The sequence below is a fragment of the Geotrypetes seraphini genome, chromosome 1 (assembly GCF_902459505.1).
Source record: "Geotrypetes seraphini chromosome 1, aGeoSer1.1, whole genome shotgun sequence".
Classification (NCBI taxonomy): Eukaryota; Metazoa; Chordata; class Amphibia; order Gymnophiona; family Dermophiidae; genus Geotrypetes; species Geotrypetes seraphini.
The window spans coordinates 342,446,696-342,466,444 of record NC_047084.1 but is presented as its reverse complement, the minus strand read 5'-3'; the positions used below and the strand labels follow the sequence as shown (position 1 = coordinate 342,466,444).

General features: G+C 41.7%; 1 protein-coding gene across 1 annotated transcript in view; it reads left to right on the top strand.

Annotated features, from left to right (window-relative positions):
* The window catches only part of ANKRD17 (ankyrin repeat domain 17), a 291,925-nt gene extending 272,552 nt beyond the window's left edge, over nt 1–19,373 (top strand). The window contains 5 exon segments of the mRNA XM_033961546.1: nt 4,866–5,063; nt 9,909–10,157; nt 10,909–11,093; nt 13,588–13,752; nt 19,102–19,373. Of these exon segments, the coding sequence (XP_033817437.1) occupies nt 4,866–5,063; nt 9,909–10,157; nt 10,909–11,093; nt 13,588–13,752; nt 19,102–19,161 (857 nt within the window). The 3' untranslated portion in view covers nt 19,162–19,373.
* Nucleotides 19,374–19,749: the final 376 nt, after the last annotated feature.

Here is a 19,749-nt window from a genome sequence, read left to right as displayed (position 1 = left end):
TAATCGAAGGTAGACTCAAATAACTTTTTCAGGGCCATGCTCAGGGAGGAGCTGGCAGGCTTACTGCAGCAGTAGTGTGCTTCAGCATTGAGGGTGCTGACATCAGCCACAGCATAGCTTCAGCTTACATTGGAGGCCCTGGCTTTGCCTATTGAGGAGGCACGATTCATTTTCCTCAATGGACATCAGAGTTGAGGCAAGGCCACATGGTAACCCATCCCGATATCAGCAAAGGAAACTTCTCTGGTATCACTTCCAGAATCGCATCTTGCCATTAGGCCTTGCGTCAGCTCGCAGAGTCTTTACCAAGTGTTCTGTGGTAGTTGCAGTCACTACACAGACTGGGAGTTCATGTGTTTCCCTATGTGAACAACTGGTTGATTGAGAGCACATTGAAGGAGGGTGTTCAGGAGTCCTAGCTGAGAACTCTTTGGGTGTTGGAGCTACTAGGATTTGTGATCAACTACTTTAAAACCTATCTCCAAAACCAGGTTTTGTCCACTCTTGGCCTGCTTCAGGAATATAGTACTAAAAGTAGGAAGGCTAAAGGATTTGCGATCCCAACTAAAATGTACAAAAATGCACAGCAGCATTCAATACTCACAGTAGCATGGGCACAGATTGTTCTCTCTGCCAACAGCAAACAAGTGCCACAGGCATTGGCAGATGTTCTTATTGCCATTGCTGCTCAGATCCGGAGCAGCTAGCAAGTCACAACTCGGCAGATTTTGAGGCTGTTAGTAGAGAATGATATGGTGACTGTTACCCATAGCTAGCTTGCAGGAATGGGGCGAATAAAAAGATTGGTAGCTTTGGTTACGAGGAGAAGGCCATTTACAACCCCATGGAGAGGTGAATGGCCTTGTCCCCACAGTAAAGTATCTGTCCCGCAGTAAAGTATCTTCCCACCCCTCCCAGTCAGCAGCCTTCCTCGTGATTGCGTGGTCCAGAAGTCCCCTCCCTCTCTCCCAATCGTCGTGGTCCAGGCATCTCTTCCTCTTGTAGGGCCATCTCCCTATCTTCTTGGGCGCTTTTCAGAATCGAGGTTTTCTTTCTGAGTGGCCCAGATGGAATAGCCTTCTAACGAGTTGCATGCAACTACCATGAAACTTCTTCTCTGATGTGAGCCGCCCAAGCGGAAACTGGAAGTTGTGTCAGAGGAGAAGTTTTGGGGTAGTCGCACGCAACCTGTGAGAAGGCTATGGCATCTGGGCTGTTCAGAGAGAGAACCTTGATTCTGAAAAGTGTCTGTGAAGGTGACGGGACGGGAAGGGAGGGAGATGGTCCAACAAGAAGGAGGAACAGATGCCGAATTGAAATAGGGAGGAGGGGGCAGACGGAAGTGTGGAGAGAGCAGATGCAGCATGGAAGAAGAGAAGAGTGCGAGGGGGGAACAGATGCTGCAAGGGAGAGGGGAGAAGACGCTGAATTGAAGTGGAGAGAGAGGGGGAGGGGAGAGAGGATCAGACACCAAAGGGAAATGAGGAGAGAGGTAGTAGCAGCCGCTGCTTGGAAGTAGAGAGCTGTCACTGGAAGGAAGTGGGGAGGAGCAGACACTGAAGGTAAGTGGGGAGGAGAGAGAGGGAAGCACATACTGGATGGAAGGAGGGGATAAAGAAAAAAGGACACATGCTGGATTGGGGGAAGTAGGATAGAGCTAGTGAGATACTGGAAGGAAAGAGGTAGCAAGCTGTAGGTAGACACAATGAAAGGGAAATTGAGGACTGGAAAGTAAGAAAGTAGACCAGAAGTAAAAAAAACAAATTGAGAAGGAAGAGCAGAAAAGGAATGGAAAAGGAGAATTGTCAGAGAATTGTTTAGATGACTGGTGGCCAATTCTGGACCTCAAGTGGTTCAATGCTGCGCTTGAAAGTATCACGCTTCCACATGGAGACTATCCATTTGGTCATTGTGGTGGTAGTGCCTGGGAATTTTTTGCCTTGATTTGACGAAGGCTTATCTTTTCTGGCTCACCAGAGATACTTGCAGTACCATGTACTGGAGCAGCATTTATAATTGTCTGCTCTCCCCTTTAACTTTTCCACGGCACCTCACACCTTTACCAAGGTGTGATGGTGGTGGTAGCAGTGCACCTGCACAAGGCAGAGATCCAAGTATGCCCATATTTGGATGATTGGCTAATCATGGCCTCATCCAAGGATGAGGGCAAACTGGCAGTCTTGAAAATGGTCCAATTCCTGCAGGACTTGGGATGGATGGTCAACTTCAAGAGTCACTTAGAACTAACCCAGCGCTTAGAGTACCTGGGAGTTCTGTTCAACACAGCTGTAGGCTAGATTTTTCTTCCAGAGCCACGCAAACAGAGGCTCCAAAAACAGAAATCAGACCTGCTACTGAGTCTGGCTCTGACGGCGTGGCATTATCTGTAGGCCCTGGGGTTGATGGCAGCAACTATCATATGTAGTCCCTTGTGCCAGGGCACACGAGACCCCTTCAGGACTCTCTCCTATCCTGCTGGTCTCCTCAGACAGACTTGCTTCAGCAACCGCTTCCATGGACACAAAGCACGGAACAGCTTACAGTGGTGGCTGCAGATAGCTTCCTTCTCAAAGGACATGCCACTCCATATATCCTCCTGGGAGATCCTAACGACCGATGCCAGCCTTTATGGTTGTGGGGATCATTACAGTGGTCACTCAGTTCAGGGTCATTGTTTCTCGACACAGTAAAAGTATTCCATAAATTACCTGGAACTCATTCGGCTGGCGTTGCAAGCCCTGGAGAAGTCCCTAGAAGGCAAAGCAGTCAGGGTATTCTCAGACAATGCAACAGCAGTGGCCTGCATTAACCAACTAGGAGACACCAGGAGCACCCTGTTAAATCAAGAGAGTTCAGGACTACCAGGAGCACCCTTTTAAGTCAAGAGAGTTCAGGACTACTACGGTAGATACATTGCACTAGAAAAAAAGATTAGGTTCTTACTTCGATAATCTTCTTTCTTGTAAATGTGTCTAGTACTCATGATGCCCCGCCTGCCTTTGGCCTTAATTTCAGTCTGTGTCTGACTGTGAAGAATTTCTCTGTCTCTTAGCTAAACTGAAAAGTAAAGGGGCTTTCAAGTCTGCATTTCTGCTTCTTAGTAGGACATGTGAGTATCTACAAATTTCATAAATGTTGGTGCTGATTGCACACAGTTTTGTATAATTTTGATAATGTTATACTTATTTTAGAGCAGAACAGAAGTATAATGTTGGGGAGTTCTCCCAGTTACCCTCCTTCCAGTAATGTCTTCCATTACAGTGGTTTTGACTGTTTTTGTACAAACTGGGTGCGGGGGAGGGGCAGAAGCAGGCCTACTTGAGAAGGAGTCAGAGTTGAAAGAAGAGTGATATCATTCTGCAAGCAACTTGTGGGTTCAGATGCATTACCCTAGGGTTCAAGACTACTAGACACATCTATAAGAAAGAAGATTGTCAAGGTAAGAACATAATCTTTGTATATAAACAAATACAATGAGTTAAATTCAAAATCAGTAAATTGAAACTTAATAATAGGACTACCATAAAACAGTTTCAAAAATATAGTTATAACAGCACTGAAATTCAAATGAGATATTATACAATGTCAGCATAATACTTATGAAACAATTAATAAGTACATACCAGAACATTCAGATAATGTAGATATGTTAAGATCCATTTATGCAGATGATGTTCAGAATGTCTTCTCAGTTCAGAAATTTTCTACAACTTTTTTTGGGGGTAAGATAGCCCACTGGATGAAAGTACATTCTCTTAAATTGAGGATAAAACAACAATTTTATGGTAACAGTGAACAATCTATTCCTAAAAGGAGCCCAGTTTTTTGTTTGTTTTTAGCTTTTCTTGTATTACATTCAAAGAATTAATTTGAGTGAATCAGAAATAACAGAAATAGTAGTTCTTTACAATTGTGTACCAATAAAAACATACCAGAAAATAGCGGTGGAAAAGGTCCCGTTATTAAAGGAAAAGAGATAAACCTACAGTCTACAATTCACTCTTAATATTCTATGTTTCCATTTATGCCATAGATCGATCAGATTGTCAAATAACATAGTAACATAGTAAATGACAGCAGATAAATAAATTGAAGCTTTTGAGACAAATCAATGATTATTTTTCTTTGGAAGATGTACAACTAGGTGTTAAAGCTACAATCTCATTTCAGATTATTGCAGTAGTCTACTTGGATTTACAAGAGAGTTTTATGCAAAATTCAACTATTGCAAAATATGGCTGTCAAAATCAATTTATATAAGAATAAATTTGATTACATATTTTTTTAAATACTCTACACTTTCTCCCTATTATAACTAGGATTGAATTTAAACTGCCATGTTTGGCTTTTAAATTTTTGAATGGATGTTTTCCTCCAGTTCTTCTGCAACAGGATCTGCCACCAGCTAGACAAAATATAGAGATCAGATTCAGCTTTTATCTACTGCTGTACTTAGAAGAATAGGTTCTCAAAAGAAATTATTTATGGCAGTACTCCCACATACATTATGTGGAATGCTTTACATGGCAAATATGATTATCTTAGGTTTAGGAAAGTTCTAAAAACCTGGCTTTTTAATAAGTTTTATTCTTTTCTATGTTTTTATTTTCATAAATTTGTGTTCTACAATTTTGTTGTAAATCACTTTGAGCTTTCTTTTGGTTGAGGCAGTATATAGATTAAACTGTTATGCTATACTTAACAGCTGCATACCTAAGGTATATGTTGTTTAAGTTCCCACTCTAAGCTATCCAAAATGAACTGCCCAGAAAGGGTTTAGCACTTGTCAGCTAGGTGGCTACTCAGATCTTCAGCAACTTAGAGAACAGCAATTTATCCTCAGTTTTGCTTTTCTTCTTACATAGGTATTGTTAATATAGATTCATCTTATACTTCAGTGGTACCTTCTTCTACTCATTTGAGTAACTTTGCCTCAAACATTTCTGGGGGCCAGATATATGCACCTGGGACATCTCTTGGAGGAGCACCGGCAGCTGCTAATTTCAACAGACAGCACTTTTCCCCACTTAGTTTGTTGCCTCCTTGTTCTTCAGCATCGAGTGGTGAGTTATGCATCATTTTTCATATACACAGCAGATATAAATTCTCAAAACTGGCACATTTCAATCACTATATCAAAAATAAAACCATTTTATCTAACGGCGATCCTCTGCAGGCTGCTGTAATTAGCTTTAAAGGTGAGACCGGGAGGACAATTTTGGGTGGGAAAAAAAGTGTGTCTTATGAATCGAAAAATACGGTATATTTGAGGTGCAGTTTTTCTTTTTCTTTCTTGACTCTCCATAACCAAGACATAACCCACAAATTTTTCTGGCTAATATAGTTTCAATAGTGGCTATAGTTGGAAGCTGACTTTTTATATCACTGTGGACTCAAGTGTATGCAGTAGTATCTGCATCCAAGTGCTGGAAATAAAAAAAGAAGCTTTCGTTTTAGAAACTATCAGATTTTGGTCTCATGTTATTATATGATATTGTTAGCTGCTTACATTTTAATGTAGTTTTCTTTTTTAAACTTGGTTAAATTACTTACAAAAATCTTAATAAAATAACCCAACCAATAGTAAGTATATATCACTCAAATATTACTACAGAGAAATGTTTTCTTTTTAAAGATATACATGCACCAAAAAGCATAGCATAACTTCCTTGCAAACGAGCATGGAAAACTAAATTCGTTCTTACTGTTCATGTATTTCTAATTCTGCATCAGGGCAGGTGTAGTGGTGGCTGAGCTGGCAGGCACATTTTGAAGAGCTTGCTTTCCTTCAGGTAGAAACTTTCCACAGAGAGAAAGTTGGTTATGGTGTGTATCTTTAGTGAAAAGTATAAGCATCAAGCAAACAGCAAAGCCTGCAAGAAGGAGCAAACAAGATAAGGGGGACAGTATTCAGCAGCGCACTATCTGCTCAATGCCAGCACTCAAAATAGATATTTAATGCCAGGCGACCAACATTAAATATCAGTTTTATTATTAGCCATGGCAATTTAACCAGTTATGCTAATATTCAGTGTTAACTGGTTACGTGCTTGGCAGCTAAAGATAGGCCTGATATTTAGCAGCCTGTTTTAGTTGCTAACCATTAGAGAATGCCACGGTGACAAAATTCATCACCATTCCCGTCCATGCGGGAAACCATCTTCATGTCATTCTTTAAGGAAAGAGGGAAGAATCAAGAGTATGAATGGCCACAACCACTGACCCCCAAGCTTTGCTTTGAAGAATGCTGGTGTAGAAAGACCGAGGTTGAAATAGACACTAGAAAATGACATGGGTTTATTTCCCACGGTTATCCGCGGTGACGGGAACGGTGATGAATTTTGTCACCGTGTCATTCTCTACTAACCATAGCTGGTTAGGCATTGTATATCTGAGGCCTAGCTGGTTTGCATTGCACAATATAGCCAGTTAGGTACCATCTACTAATTGTGAATATTCAGCAGTAGATAGCCAGCTGTCTTCCACTGAATATCCTTGGTTAGGTACCGATTTACTATTTAACTGGCCAGGAGCTGTTCCTGGCTAGTTAAATAGTTTTGACTATTGGGAGGGGAGATATTTTTTTCAGAAATCCAAATATCCACCCAGACCAAAAATTCAGATGTTTATCTAAAACACTTAAATAGAAACAAATTCTACACTTTGAAAATATAAAATTCTCTTTATGAGATCTGCAGTTCACTGCAAATTTCCCTGATAAATGTATATCCCAAATAATGATTGAAGGAATGAGTTTGTAACTAATAAGAAATCAGTGTGTCTGTGAGTGAGTTATTTATTTAAAAAACTTATATTCTACTTAAACCTAAGTGAATTACAGCGAAAACATACACAATTAAGGCATAATAATATCACAAATATCTAAAATACACGATACTTATCGGCTGTCAATCACAAATCAAGTGGGCATATTAATTATAGACATGCTCTAGTTTCCCTTGGTCTTCTCTTCCAATCCTTTTAGAGTTGTCAGTAAGTCAGGTTTTGAGGCTATGCCTGCTAAATATGCAAGAGGGAGATTTGCATACAGTGGAGGTAGTAGGTATGCAAATCTCTTCATGCATATTCATTACAGTAGAGTTGAAAACCTGACCCATGGAAGTAAAAATCAAGGCCCTAGTTTCTGTTCATGCTGCCCCTTGAGGAACGTTTTTTGAATTCTGCTTTAATGTTAGTCCAACATGGCTTTCTTGAGGCCATGATAGACTACTGCTACTATTTATCATTTATCTAGCGCTGAAAGGCATATGCAGTGCTGTACATTCAACATGTAATAGACAGTCCATGTTTAGAAGAGCTTACAATCTAATTAGGACAGACAAACAGAACAAATGGGACAGATAAGGGATATATCTATTCAAAAATCATAAACAGTATTTAAGGTAATTATAGACAGACACTCAAGCCCTGTTTAGCTGTTTAGAAATGTTGCTCGTCAGCCTTTTTGCACTGTTGATTTACATATTATTTTGTGTTTTCTTGTATAACATATGGTAGAATAGTAAATTCTAAGGAAAAAAACCTGCCAGTTGCTAGTTTTCAACATGAAAACTTAATGTTTAAGCTTCTATTGATAATCTAGCACCTTTCGCAAATACCGTATTTCCCCATATATAGGCCATGTCCTAATAGGGTTTTGCAAGCTGGCCCAGTGGGTGCGGCTTGCAAAACTGGGACAGCCTATACAAGTTTTAAAAATCATCTCCCCCCCATCTCACCTTACCTCCCTCGTTGGATGGCCTGAATCGCTGGCACCTCGAATCACAGCCAGCGGTACAGGGCAAGAGAGATCTTTGCTATCTCCATCCCGGCCCCGCTCTGCTTCCTGCGAGAACTGAACTGATGGCATCGGCACCTAGGATGCAGCACGTGGCTGGGATGCAGATCGAAAAGATCTCTCCTGTTCTGCACCACTGGCCACAATTCGAGGCGGCAGCGATTCAGGCCGTCCAGCGAGGGAGATAAAATGGGGGGAGGATGATTTTTAAAACTTGTATAGGCCGCCTCAGTTACTGGTAGATAAGCCGCGGCTAATATAATGGGGAAGCTTATCTACCAGTTTTTAAACTCGTATAGGCTTTTATTGCGGCCTATAGGTGGGGAAATAAGGTACTGTTTTTGCAAATCCTGGAAATCATGCAACTTATAGGGTCAAGTTACTAAAGACTTCACTAATAAAATCTGAATGCAGAACTCATACACCTTGAAAGGCCACACTCAACCCTACCTAGATTTAAGCATAGGCCACATAAACAGTTATTTATTTATTGGGGGGGGGGGGGGTTTAACCACCAATTGCCTTTCCTTTTAAATTTTGGAGGTGCCATCTGATACCTGGGGACACGCTGTTTACTTTTCTAGCCCTTTCCTTCCAGGCAGCATTCAGGGAGCAGGCAGAGGGGAGGTGCTGGAGAAGATTAATAATTATTTCTGCTTTGCACCATACATCTAGCTTCAGTTTCTTTCTTTCTATTTCTTTGGGGAAGAGAGAGGAGTAAAGTAAGGCACATAATACAGGATGAAAATGAAGAGAAATAAGAAAGGGGAAAAGCAATTATTTCCGGCTGCCAAGGGAACCTCCTAAGCAGGAACATTAGGGCCCACTCCCATCCTTCCCCGCTCTACCCAATCCTGCCCACAACTCTCCAACTCCACCCAGGCCCACTCACAGCAGCAATAGCAATAGCCTCTCCTTCCAGCAGCCCATGGAGAGGCCTTCCTAAAACATTATTTCCTGCTGAAAGTAGGAGAATTAGCAGGTCTGCTGCTGTGTTTTCCCTCCAGTTCTATCACATTCCCTGTTGTCAGCAGCCAGCATATAGGGATGGACTGGAAGAGACACATGTCCATCTGCATTTGTGTCCTGATCCTAGCATTTTGGACTCGACAGTAGAGAATGAAACGGGGACAGCCCTGTGGGTTTTGTCGCTATCGCTGCCCCTGCCCCATTCCTGTAAGCTCTGCCTTAACCGCACAAGCCTCGAACACTATGATTTTAAAGTGTTTGAGGCTTCTGCAGATGAGGGCAGAGCTTGCAGGAACGGGGCATGGACAGAAAAAGAACTTGCGGGGACGGGGACAATTTGTCCCTGTGTCATTCTCTGTAGGCTGAAGAAGGGGAAGGGTGAAAGGGAAGAATAATGAGATGATGGAATAGAAAAAGTGCTGAGGTCAGGTTTAGGGGCAAGAGGGGAGAGCTTTGTGTGTATATTGAAAATACATGGATTAGCTGGAGCGGAAGACAAAAAGTTGATATACATTTTCTCGCCTTCTCTCCCATCTTTCTAATTAAAAGCAATTTTAGTGACAGCTCATCTCTGGTGCTAGTTCAGAAGTATGCCGATGGGGACCCAGATGGTACTGTGCTATTCCATTTCCCCTTTCTCTTGCAGCTTGGCCCTTGCTAGCAGTGAAAGGAAATTGATGTTGGGGCCGGAGAGCAAGTGTGTGCTTAAGATTCAGCAGGCCTCCAGTAGGTTTCTTTTGATAACCTGAAGACCTTACAATGGATAGGCTGGGGCCACAGGATCCGCGAGTCTGCGTCTCCTTACATGTCCCACACCAACTTCTTTTCTTATGTTTTTTGCTGCATAGAACTAAGCAGAGTTGAGGAGATGAGAGGGAGGGAGAAAACCAGGAGGATGTGTTCTCTAATTCTCATGGTCCTTGCAAAGAATCTGTTGGCATCAAATTCCTAAATCTGTCCCTGGCCACACTAACAGGAACACGGCTCTTTTAATCAAATCACTTTTAATGCATGAAAAATACAGAAGCTTGGTATTATTCTGTTCCTTCTAGGCTTACTATATTCTGATATTTTTGTGTTTGTTTTGTAAATGAAATACAGTATGCACTCTCTTCATCTTTGTTGACTTTCTTTTCTGCAGATTCTCCCACCCAATCTGCATCTTCTGGAGTCAGAGCACCCTCTCCAGCCCCTTCCACTGTTCCATTAGGGACTGAAAAACCAAGCTCTGTTTCCCAGGATAGAAAAGTTCCAGTACCAATTGGGACAGAGCGCTCTGCCCGCATCAGGCAAACCGGAACATCTGCCCCATCTGTCATTGGGAGCAATCTTGCTACTCCAGTGGGTCACAGCGGTATCTGGTCTTTCGAAGGCATGGGCGGCAGTCAAGGTAATCCAAGTCAAGGTATTAATATAGAACCAAATCTTTTCCAGAGAAGGGAAAATGGTAAAACTAGAGGACATAACTTGAGGTTGCAGGGAGGAAGATTTAGGAATAATGTTAGGAAATTATTTTTCATGGAGTAGGTGATGGATGCCTGGAATGCCTTCCCGTGGGAGGTGGTGGAGATTAAAATGGTGATTGAATTCGTAAAAGCGTGGGATAAACACAGAGGATCTCTAATTAGAAAACAAATGGTATAAATTAAAGAACTAAGGTCGGTATTAGACAGACTTGTACGGTTTGTGTCCAATTTATGGTGATTCGGTGTAGGATGGGCTGGGGAGGGCACCAATGGGAACTCCACTAACTTGGAACATGAGGACATTACTGGCCAGACTTTACAGTAGATGTCCTGCAAACAACAGGATGGTCAGGCATGCTGGAGTGTTCAGTCTCCTAGCAGGTGTTCAATGTGTAATTAAACTCTGGAATTCATTAGCAGGATTTTAAAAAGGTTTAAATAATTTCCTAAAAGAGAAGTCCATAGGGAAATCCATTGCTTATTCCTAGGATAAGCAGCATAAAATCTGTTTTACTAGTTGGGATCTTGCTAGGTACTTTGGACCTGGGTTGGCCACTGTTGGAAACAGGATACTGGGCTTGGTGGACCTTCGGTCTGTCTCAGTATGGTAATTTTTATGTTCTTATGACATATGTTGATAAACGTACATATTTGACTGCTGGATCTGTTTTTTAGATAAAGTGTCTGACTGGTGTCACACAGGCATGGGAAATCACATGATCCACAGACCCATGTCTGACCCCGGAGTTTTTTCACAGCATCAAGCAATAGAGCGCGAGAGTTCTGGAATTATAACACCTTCTAATACATTCCATCAACAACATGTTCCCACGGGCTATATGGACTTTTCTAAAGTTGGGGTAAGTCTTCTTGAATTTGAGATCTGTTCAGTAATCTAGTGTTAACCTGAAAAATTATCATTCAGAATATCTCGCTGGCCTGGCGTGGTGGCTCAGTGGCAGTGCTGTGCAGAAGGTCCCCAGTTTAGTTCTTGAGTTGGGTCTATTGATCCTTAGAGGTCACATCTTCCAGGGGAGGGTCTTAGTCCTTGCTCAAGGGTGATGTGTAAAGGTTAAGTCTGTAAACTAGTTGCTGGCATTTACGCACCCATTGGGCATATTGTGCTCCCCTCCAAAAGCTACATTCTTTGGGACATTGTGATTTTTATATACCAACAAGGGAAAAAAATAAGATTACGAACAACAAGAGCGAGTGTTTTCTCGTGCATAGGCCCCGCAGAATGGAACAAGCTCCCGACCTATATAAGGCAGCAAGGAGATGTGAAGGCTTTTAAAAGATTGTTGAAACGGTGTTTACTCTATAAAATGAAATATGGGTGTTGAAAACTCTTTTTTTTTTTTTTTTTTGCTATAGTGGATATTGTAGTGAAGAAAGATGGATGCTTGTTATGTATATTGTGTGTGATTTTGTGATCCTCTTTGTAAAAAGCAGACTCTAAATAAATAACCTACAAATGTTTATATTTTGCAAGGGGGGGGTGAGACATGAACTAGAGCACCCACTTATAACTTACAGAATATTTTAAGTTATTTGCATCTCTGCTGCGTTTAGACACCAGCTCTATGGCTGGTGTTAAGTACATCATGCGGGGTGCTTAAATGTTGGACACGATGATACTGGGTTCTGCTTGTATTCTAAGTTCTGTTATATCTGGGGCACCTAAATAGAGGCGCTCAGTTATAGAATTTCCCACTTAATGACAGAATTCAGGGCCTTCAATTCCAGGATTCTGAAAGGGGCGTGGTACATGGTATTTAGCTCTTTTTCTGTCAGCAGCTAAGCAGAACTCAATGTAACGAAAAAAATGCAGGAGATATTGTCAAGTATCGGGATCACATGAACAAAGAATGAAAAGTGATGGGTAAAGAAACGGAAAGGTTGAAAGCTGATATAGTGACACACAAGTAGATTTATGTAGAATAAGGACACGCTGAAGAGGGGGTGGAGGGGGACTGACATTTATGTAAGTATGAGGTGGGTGGATCATGCCATGATCAAATTTACTCGTTGAATGTGTTTGTTTATTTGGTCATTTTGCTATTGTTTTGCTGTTAATGGCAAGTTGTACCTGCTGTACACCACCTTGGGTGAGCCTCTTAATAAATTCCAGATGTAAATAAATGCACGGATCTATTTCTTTGCCAAGATGTTTGAAACATCCTTGCACTCAGGAAGGTTTTTATTTTTTTTGCAATAGGGAGGCTAATTTCCAATGCCATTTCTGTGGTAAAGCAGTGTTTTAGCTGCAGAGATTAGCTTTTACATTAACTGCCCCACTTTATGGGTTAAGTATATACACGCAATTTTACTTATGTTGGAGGTATTCCCAAGGACAGAGTTGGAGCAGGTTTTCACATACATCCTTACTTTTGAAAAAATTTCTTGTGTGCATATTTTAACCCAGAAAAAGTTCTGCGCAGCAAGTAGCAAATATATGCACGTGTAGGTTTCCTAGGGTAATTTCCAAAGCCGAATCGGCAGAATATGCTTATTAAAACATACTTGGGCAGTTTACTTTTTACTGTTGGAAAGTGCTTACCTATGACTTGCATCTACAGAATGGCGGCAAAGTGGAGTCGATGAACTGGAAATTCACAGGTTTATTAAACAAACGAAATCACAGAATGAACTAAACACAATTTTAAAAAAAAACATTGTAAATGGCACAAATGCGAATAAAAAGTCGGTAATCCCATAAGTGTGCCAGTTTATTTGGGGATCATACAGTCTTGTGCGCTAAAACATTGTCACCTTGGTGATGACTCCAGTTTCAGCAAGTCAAAACAGTTGACAAGTGGTACGGCAGTAGAATGGACTTCAGCTGATGAATGAAAACGCGGGTCCCATCAACCGAAGTCCATTCTACTGCCGTACCACTTGTCAGCTGTTTTGCTTTGCCACTCTACTCCATCCCATCCCCTTCTCTTACACAGTTCCACTACCTTTCTGTCCACAACTAACGGCCTCTTTTACAAAGCCACGCGGCAACAGCCCTGAAGCCCTTTAAATCTCTATGGGCTTCGGGGCCGTTAGCGCAGTGCAACCGCTAGCACGGCTTTGTGTGTGTGTAGTGTTCCACAAGAAAAAAAAAATCATCCATCCCTAAAATTTGTTATTTTGTCTAATTTCAAATATAATTTGTGGCAGAATGCCTTTTTGTTTAGAAACTGATTTTGTAAAAAAAATATGCAGTGGGTAACAGTAACCTGCTGTCACCTTCTTTTCTCTGTGAGCTGTGTGTCTGAAATTTGAAATTAATTTTGTGACTATTTCAGAAGCAAAGTGTATACACTTCGTGACATAACTGTAATTCGTTTTGCTTCTTTCCTCAAGGGTATGCCTTTCTCAGTATATGGAAATGCAGTGATTCCTCCAGTAGCGCCAGTTGCTGATGGAACTAGTGGTCCAATCTTTAATGGACCTCATGCTGCTGATCCATCCTGGAACTCCCTCATAAAGATGGTCTCAAACTCTACAGAGAATAATGGCCATCAAACAGTAAGGAAATACCTGATTGAAAAGCAATGTATTTAGTGTAAGACGTGCTTTAGAAAATGCATTCTTCAGCATTGTAGTAAGATCGCATACGATATGCCCAAGTTCCAGTTTGTGTTCTAAGTTCTGTTACTCGTGTTACCTGCATCTAAGGCTTGGCACACCACTCTCTGGTGTTATGCTTGGGTTTTCCTTAGAGGGCCATGACAGAGGACTTCATGAACGATGCCTAAGGAAATGAAAAAGCCATGGGATTGTCTTTGTGGATTAAGAGCTGGTTAAAAGGTAGAAATCAGAGAGTAGTTAAATGGCCAATATTCTCAACAGAAATGGATAAATAGAAGGGTTCTCCAGGGGTCTGTGCTCAGACAGCTGCTTTTTTTAAACATATTTGAAAACAGAAAAATGAATGAGATGATCAAATGTGTTAATGACACGGTTATTCAAAGTTATTAAATCACAAGAATATTGTGAAAAATTGTAAGAGGACCTTATGAGACTGGGCATCCAAATGGCAGATGACATTTAATGTGAGCAAAGGCAAAGTGATGTATGTAGGGAAAACATAAGAACATAAGAAGTTGCCTCCGCTGGGTCAGACCAGAGGTCCATCGCGTCCAGCAGTCCACTCTCGCAGCGGCCCATCAGGTCCATGACCTGTAAGGTGATCCTTTGTCTAAAACCCTTCAATCCGCTTTATCCTTATATCTATACCCTTTCATAATCCTATCTCTACCTCTGTCTGTATCCCTCAATCCCCGTATCCTTCAGGAATTTATCCAATCCTTCTTTGAATCCCCTTAGTGTACTCTGTCCTATCACATCCTCTGGAAGCGCATTCCAGGTGTCTACCACCCTCTGAGTGAAGAAACATTTCCTAGCATTGGTTCTAAACCTGTCCCCTTTCAATTTCTCCAAGTGCCCCCTTGTTCATGTGGTTCCCAATAGGCTGAAGAATCTGTCCCTCTCCACCTTCTCTATGCCCTTCATGATCTTGTAAGTCTCTATCATGTCTCCTCTGAGTCTCCGCTTCTCCAGGGAGAAGAGCCCCAGCCTTTCTAACCTGTCTGCGTATGAAAGGTTTTCCATACCTTTTATCATTCTTGTCGCTCTTCTCTGAACCCTCTCAAGTATCGCTATGTCCTTCTTAAGGCACGGCGACCAATATTGGACACAGTACTCCAGATGCGGGCGCACCATCGCACGATACAGCGGCATGATGACTTCCTTCGTTCTGGTTGTAATACCCTTCTTAATAATACCCAACATTCTGTTTGCTTTCTTTAAGGCTGCTGCGCATTGTGCTGTTGACTTCATTGTTGTATCCACCAGCACACCCAAGTCTTTTTCAAGGTTACTTTCCCCTAGAACTAATCCCCCCATTTTGTAGCTGGATTCAAAGGCAAATTAGATGCACATCTCCTTATGAGAGGCATAGAGGGATATGGGTGGTAAAACTACATCAGGTGTATACCTGACTGGGCCTCCGCGTGTGCGGATCGCCGGACTCGATGGACCATGGGTCTGATCCGGAGATGGCAGTTCTTATGTTCTTATGTTCTTATGTTTTCCCTATATGCATGACCTTGCATTTCTCTACATGGAAGTTCATCTGCCATTTATTCGCCCACTCCTCCAGTTTGTTCAGTAGGTCTTTGTAGGTCTTCACATTCCTCCGCAGTTCTAACCCTGCTACAGAGTTTAGTGTCATCCGCAAATTTTATAACTTCACACTTCGTCCCTGTTTCTAGGTCACATTGAACCCAAACTATAGATGCATGATGCAAGGTTTCCCATTAGAAGTCACTGCCCAGGAAAAGGATTTAGGCGTCATCCTTGATGATATGTTGAAGACCTCTGTTCAGTGCGCAATGTGGCTAAGAAAGCAAATAGAATGTTAGTTTTGTTCCTCATTAGTTTCCAAATAATTCCTGAGAATATTACAATGCTTTTGTATTGCTCCAAGGTGTAACTGTACCTTCAGTATTATGTGCAATTCTGATCACCATGTTTCAACAAAAAAAAAAAAAAAAAGAAATAGTGGAATTAGAAAAGGTACAGAGAAGAGTAACAAAAATGGTAAAGGGGATGAAATGGCTTCTGTACGAGAAAAGGCTAAAGAGGTTAGGCTCTTCAGCTAGAAGAAGAGAAGCTGAAGGGTGATATTGATTCCCCAGTCATTAGTAGCGGTATAGAAGCTCTCAATAAACACATGATAGACATCTATGAAATAGAGGGGGGAGTGAAATGAGTAGACAAATTGTTTACTGTTTCCAAAAATAAAAGAACTAAGAGCATGCAATGAAACTACTAAGTAGTAAATTTAATCTTTTAAAATATTTCTTCTCTTAACTTATAATTAAACTCTGAAATTTGTTGCCAGAGAATGAAGTAAAAGCAGTTAGCTTAGCCAGGTTTAAAAAAAGGTTTAGGCAAATTTCTAAAAGAAAACTTCATTAGCTATTATTAAGATGGATTTGGGAAAACCCATTGCTTATTCTTGAGATAAGCAGCATAAAATCTATTTTACTCTTGTGGGATCTTGCCAGATACTTGTGACTTGGTTTGGCCACTGTTAGAAAAAGGATATGCTGACACTTAGGTACTTATTAGTGGAAACATTCTGCTTTTGAGGCATCTGCATCTAAGGTACTCGGCAGTCCCTACAGGCTTGGTGAGTGTAGAAGTCCAATTGCAGACACAAAGATGGGTATCAAAAGGAAAGGCTTCTAAAAATCAGACCTAGCTCTCAATAAAAGAAGCCTTCCTCTCTGAAACTTAATGAAACATCCCCTCTGCATTTCTGTGAAGAACTATCCACTTCAAAATATTTATTACAGTCTAGCTGCTAATTCAAGTGGTAATACCAGTTGAGTCAGGCACTTGTAATGCAGATAGCTACTTTGTACTTCCAGGATGACAGACCCCCACAAGAACACACAGAACCTTCTCAGCCTGCCGTACTTAATGTAGTTTGGTACTTGTACTGCACCAAAATTATAATTTTTAAGAAGTGAGAGAGTAGTCTTGGTTGTCCAATGTTAAAGCAAATGTGTTTTCCCAGAAGCACTTAATAAATGATATTTGTTATGTATAAATCAGCTTTTTCTGTGGTTCTCCAGTGTCTAATGCCTAGGTGCCACCTGCTCTGCTTTCTAGACTCTAGTAGTCATATGAAACTTACAGAAACTCAAATAAGGCAGACAAGAATTTATGTGGTGCCTTTTTTCACAATTAGATGAGCTGCTAGTGATGTGGGATAAACTGTAGCAGATAGGAGATAAACCGGTGTATTTTCCTAGGTATTGCTATTAAAGGAGTGGAAACTGAGCAAATAATTTTTTGGGTAGAACAGTGCTTCCCAAACTTTTTGTGGATGTAACGCTAAGATTTCAGCCAAATAACCGTGCGACCCCCTGGACAGCCCACCTAGGTTGTGACCCCCATATGGGGTCCTGACCCACAGTTTGAGGAGCTCTGGGATAGAATATTAGGAATCTGGGTGGGTGAGGAGAGTTAATAGCATCAATAAATCTTGTCACCTCTTTGAGGGGAAGATTCTCAAAACTTCACAGTAAAAACTGTTGGGCCACTGTCGATGCCATTTTTGTAGCGATTTTTAAAAGGTGAGTCATTCTCACAAAACAGTGTATGCAAATGAGGTTCATGGAGATGAGTCGCTGGTGGTAGTGATCAGCACATGTGCAGAATGCACCCATGTTTAAAAAACAAACAAACAACCAAATCAAAGATCGGAAAGAGATATACCCATTCTCCTGCTGCATTGCACAACCTCCCGACATCCCCTGGCAGAAGGAGAGATGCCCACTCTTTCCTGCTGTTGCCCAACCCCCCTCCAACTCACACACACCTTCAGCGAGAGAGATGCTCATTCTCTCCTGCCCAACTCACCTGTACCCCACCCCCAAACCCCCCCCCTTCCCCCGCTTCAGGAGAGATGCCCAGTCTCTCCCGCCATTGCCCAACCTCCATGCCTCTGACGACCCCCCCTTCCCCTCCCTACCTTATTCAGAAAGTCCTGCCAGAGTGACACCTACCTGCTCTGACTGGCAGACCTGCCTCTTACAAACTAGCAGGTTGCACCAGGGAGGGGCCTAAGGCTCTGATTGGCCCAGGTTGCTTAAGGCCCCTCCTATGAGCATAGGGGAAGTTGTCAGAGGGGATTAGGCGATGGCAGGAAAGAGTGGGCATTTCTCCCAATGCAGGGGGAGATGGCTGAAGAGAGTGGGCATCTCTCCCACTGCAGCGGTGTATGTGTAGAGTTGTGGACCCGGTGAGCGTTGGGGGGTGGGTGATGGTAGGAGAGAGTGAGCATCTCTCCTGCCAGTCTTCAATTTGGTGTTTGTTTGTTTTTTTATTTTAACTACGTAATGGAGGCAGAGTCTGAGCTGTCAAACCTTACTTTCCTGTCAGTACCTGAGCACTGATCAGAAAGTAAAGCTATGACAGCTCAGAGTCGTCAAATTTTGGCTGCAAATGTGGCACAACCAGGTTTAGGGAATTACTCGGCAATTATAGAAAATCGCTCAGAGTCCTCATTTTAATATTAATGACCTCGTTGTACTATATTTGCATAGCAGTATCAGAGACTGCTAGAAAACTTGGAAAAGACCACAGTAAGCCGTTTTGATAATCTGCCGCTAAAATACATGTACACTAAACCGGCTGGAACCGGTTAAGCGAGCACGTTAAAGGCACATTTTCATTTTGAGAATCTTCCCCCGAGATCCTCAAGCATGCAGACTTTGTTACTATATGCCCCATTGTCTATTGCTGGGTGTGCATTCACACCACTGCCTCTTACACACAGAGTGATCAGAAAGGTGAGGGGTGAGCCAGGTGACCAAGAGTGTCCAATCTTTATACAACCTCTAAGTATTAAAGAAAAGGGATTTGGTGTGCTACCAGATTGACCTATTACTGTGTCTGGAGCCCATCCAAGTTGAGCTTTGCAGTCTGGTTACTAAGCTTGACTACATACAAAAATTAGAACGGACAATGCAATTTTAATTAGCTTAGAGGGCAGGAGGATGATCAGCAGAACTGTTAGATTTGACTAAATGAATGTCTTCAAACAGAGTAAATGGCCATTGATCTACTGATTATTTAACATAGTTTTTCCTTTGGAATTATTTGGCAAGACACTAATACCAGGTGCCAATGGTAAATATATCTGTAAAATTAAAGTGTTTTGTGACATTGTCTGTAGTTCTTCCTGCTCAGAAAGCTGATTACGTTTTAGAGGTGACCTTTTGGTGTAGAAGGGATGAAAGAGCATCCACCCTTCCTGGGCTAGTATCTGCTAAGTGCTTTTTCCATCTTTCCTTTCAGGTGTGGACTGGAACATGGGCGCCTCACATGAACAGCGTACACATGAACCAGCTTGGCTGAACTCCAGGATCCCCTGCTTTAGCCTCTTCCCTTCAGAGGAAATTGAAAAATGGTGGAAAAGGCTGATGTGCTTGACTGAAGTATTTAGGCTTTTTGGAGAAGAACTTAATGACCGATCTTTAGTTTTTGGGGTTTTTTTCTTCTGTGAACATTGTGTCTGCCGATTCTCCACCATCATAATTTTCACTTTAGTTAGCACTCTCCTTCACTCCTCCCCCACTACCACCTTTTTCTCCCCCCCCCCTCCTCCTTTTGGATATAATTTTCTGTTGAAGCTGTTCTTTTTGGCTGGTTGATTTTAGTACTGTAAACTGCTTCTGAGCAAACATGGAAATTTAGCAAATTATGTAACTTTGATCCTGAAATTTTAGAATGGCAAATAATGTACAATTTTGTTTACATAACAGAAATGGCTAAGCAGAGAATTTCACTATGTCGGTATAGATGCTCTACTTTTATGTAGACTTGAATGTGAGATGTACCTCCATATTCAGATTTCTGGATGTTTTCTTCATACATTAAACTATTAATAAGCCTAACTTTTTCTACTTGTGTTATTTTAACTTTAAAAAATAGTATTGTGGTTGG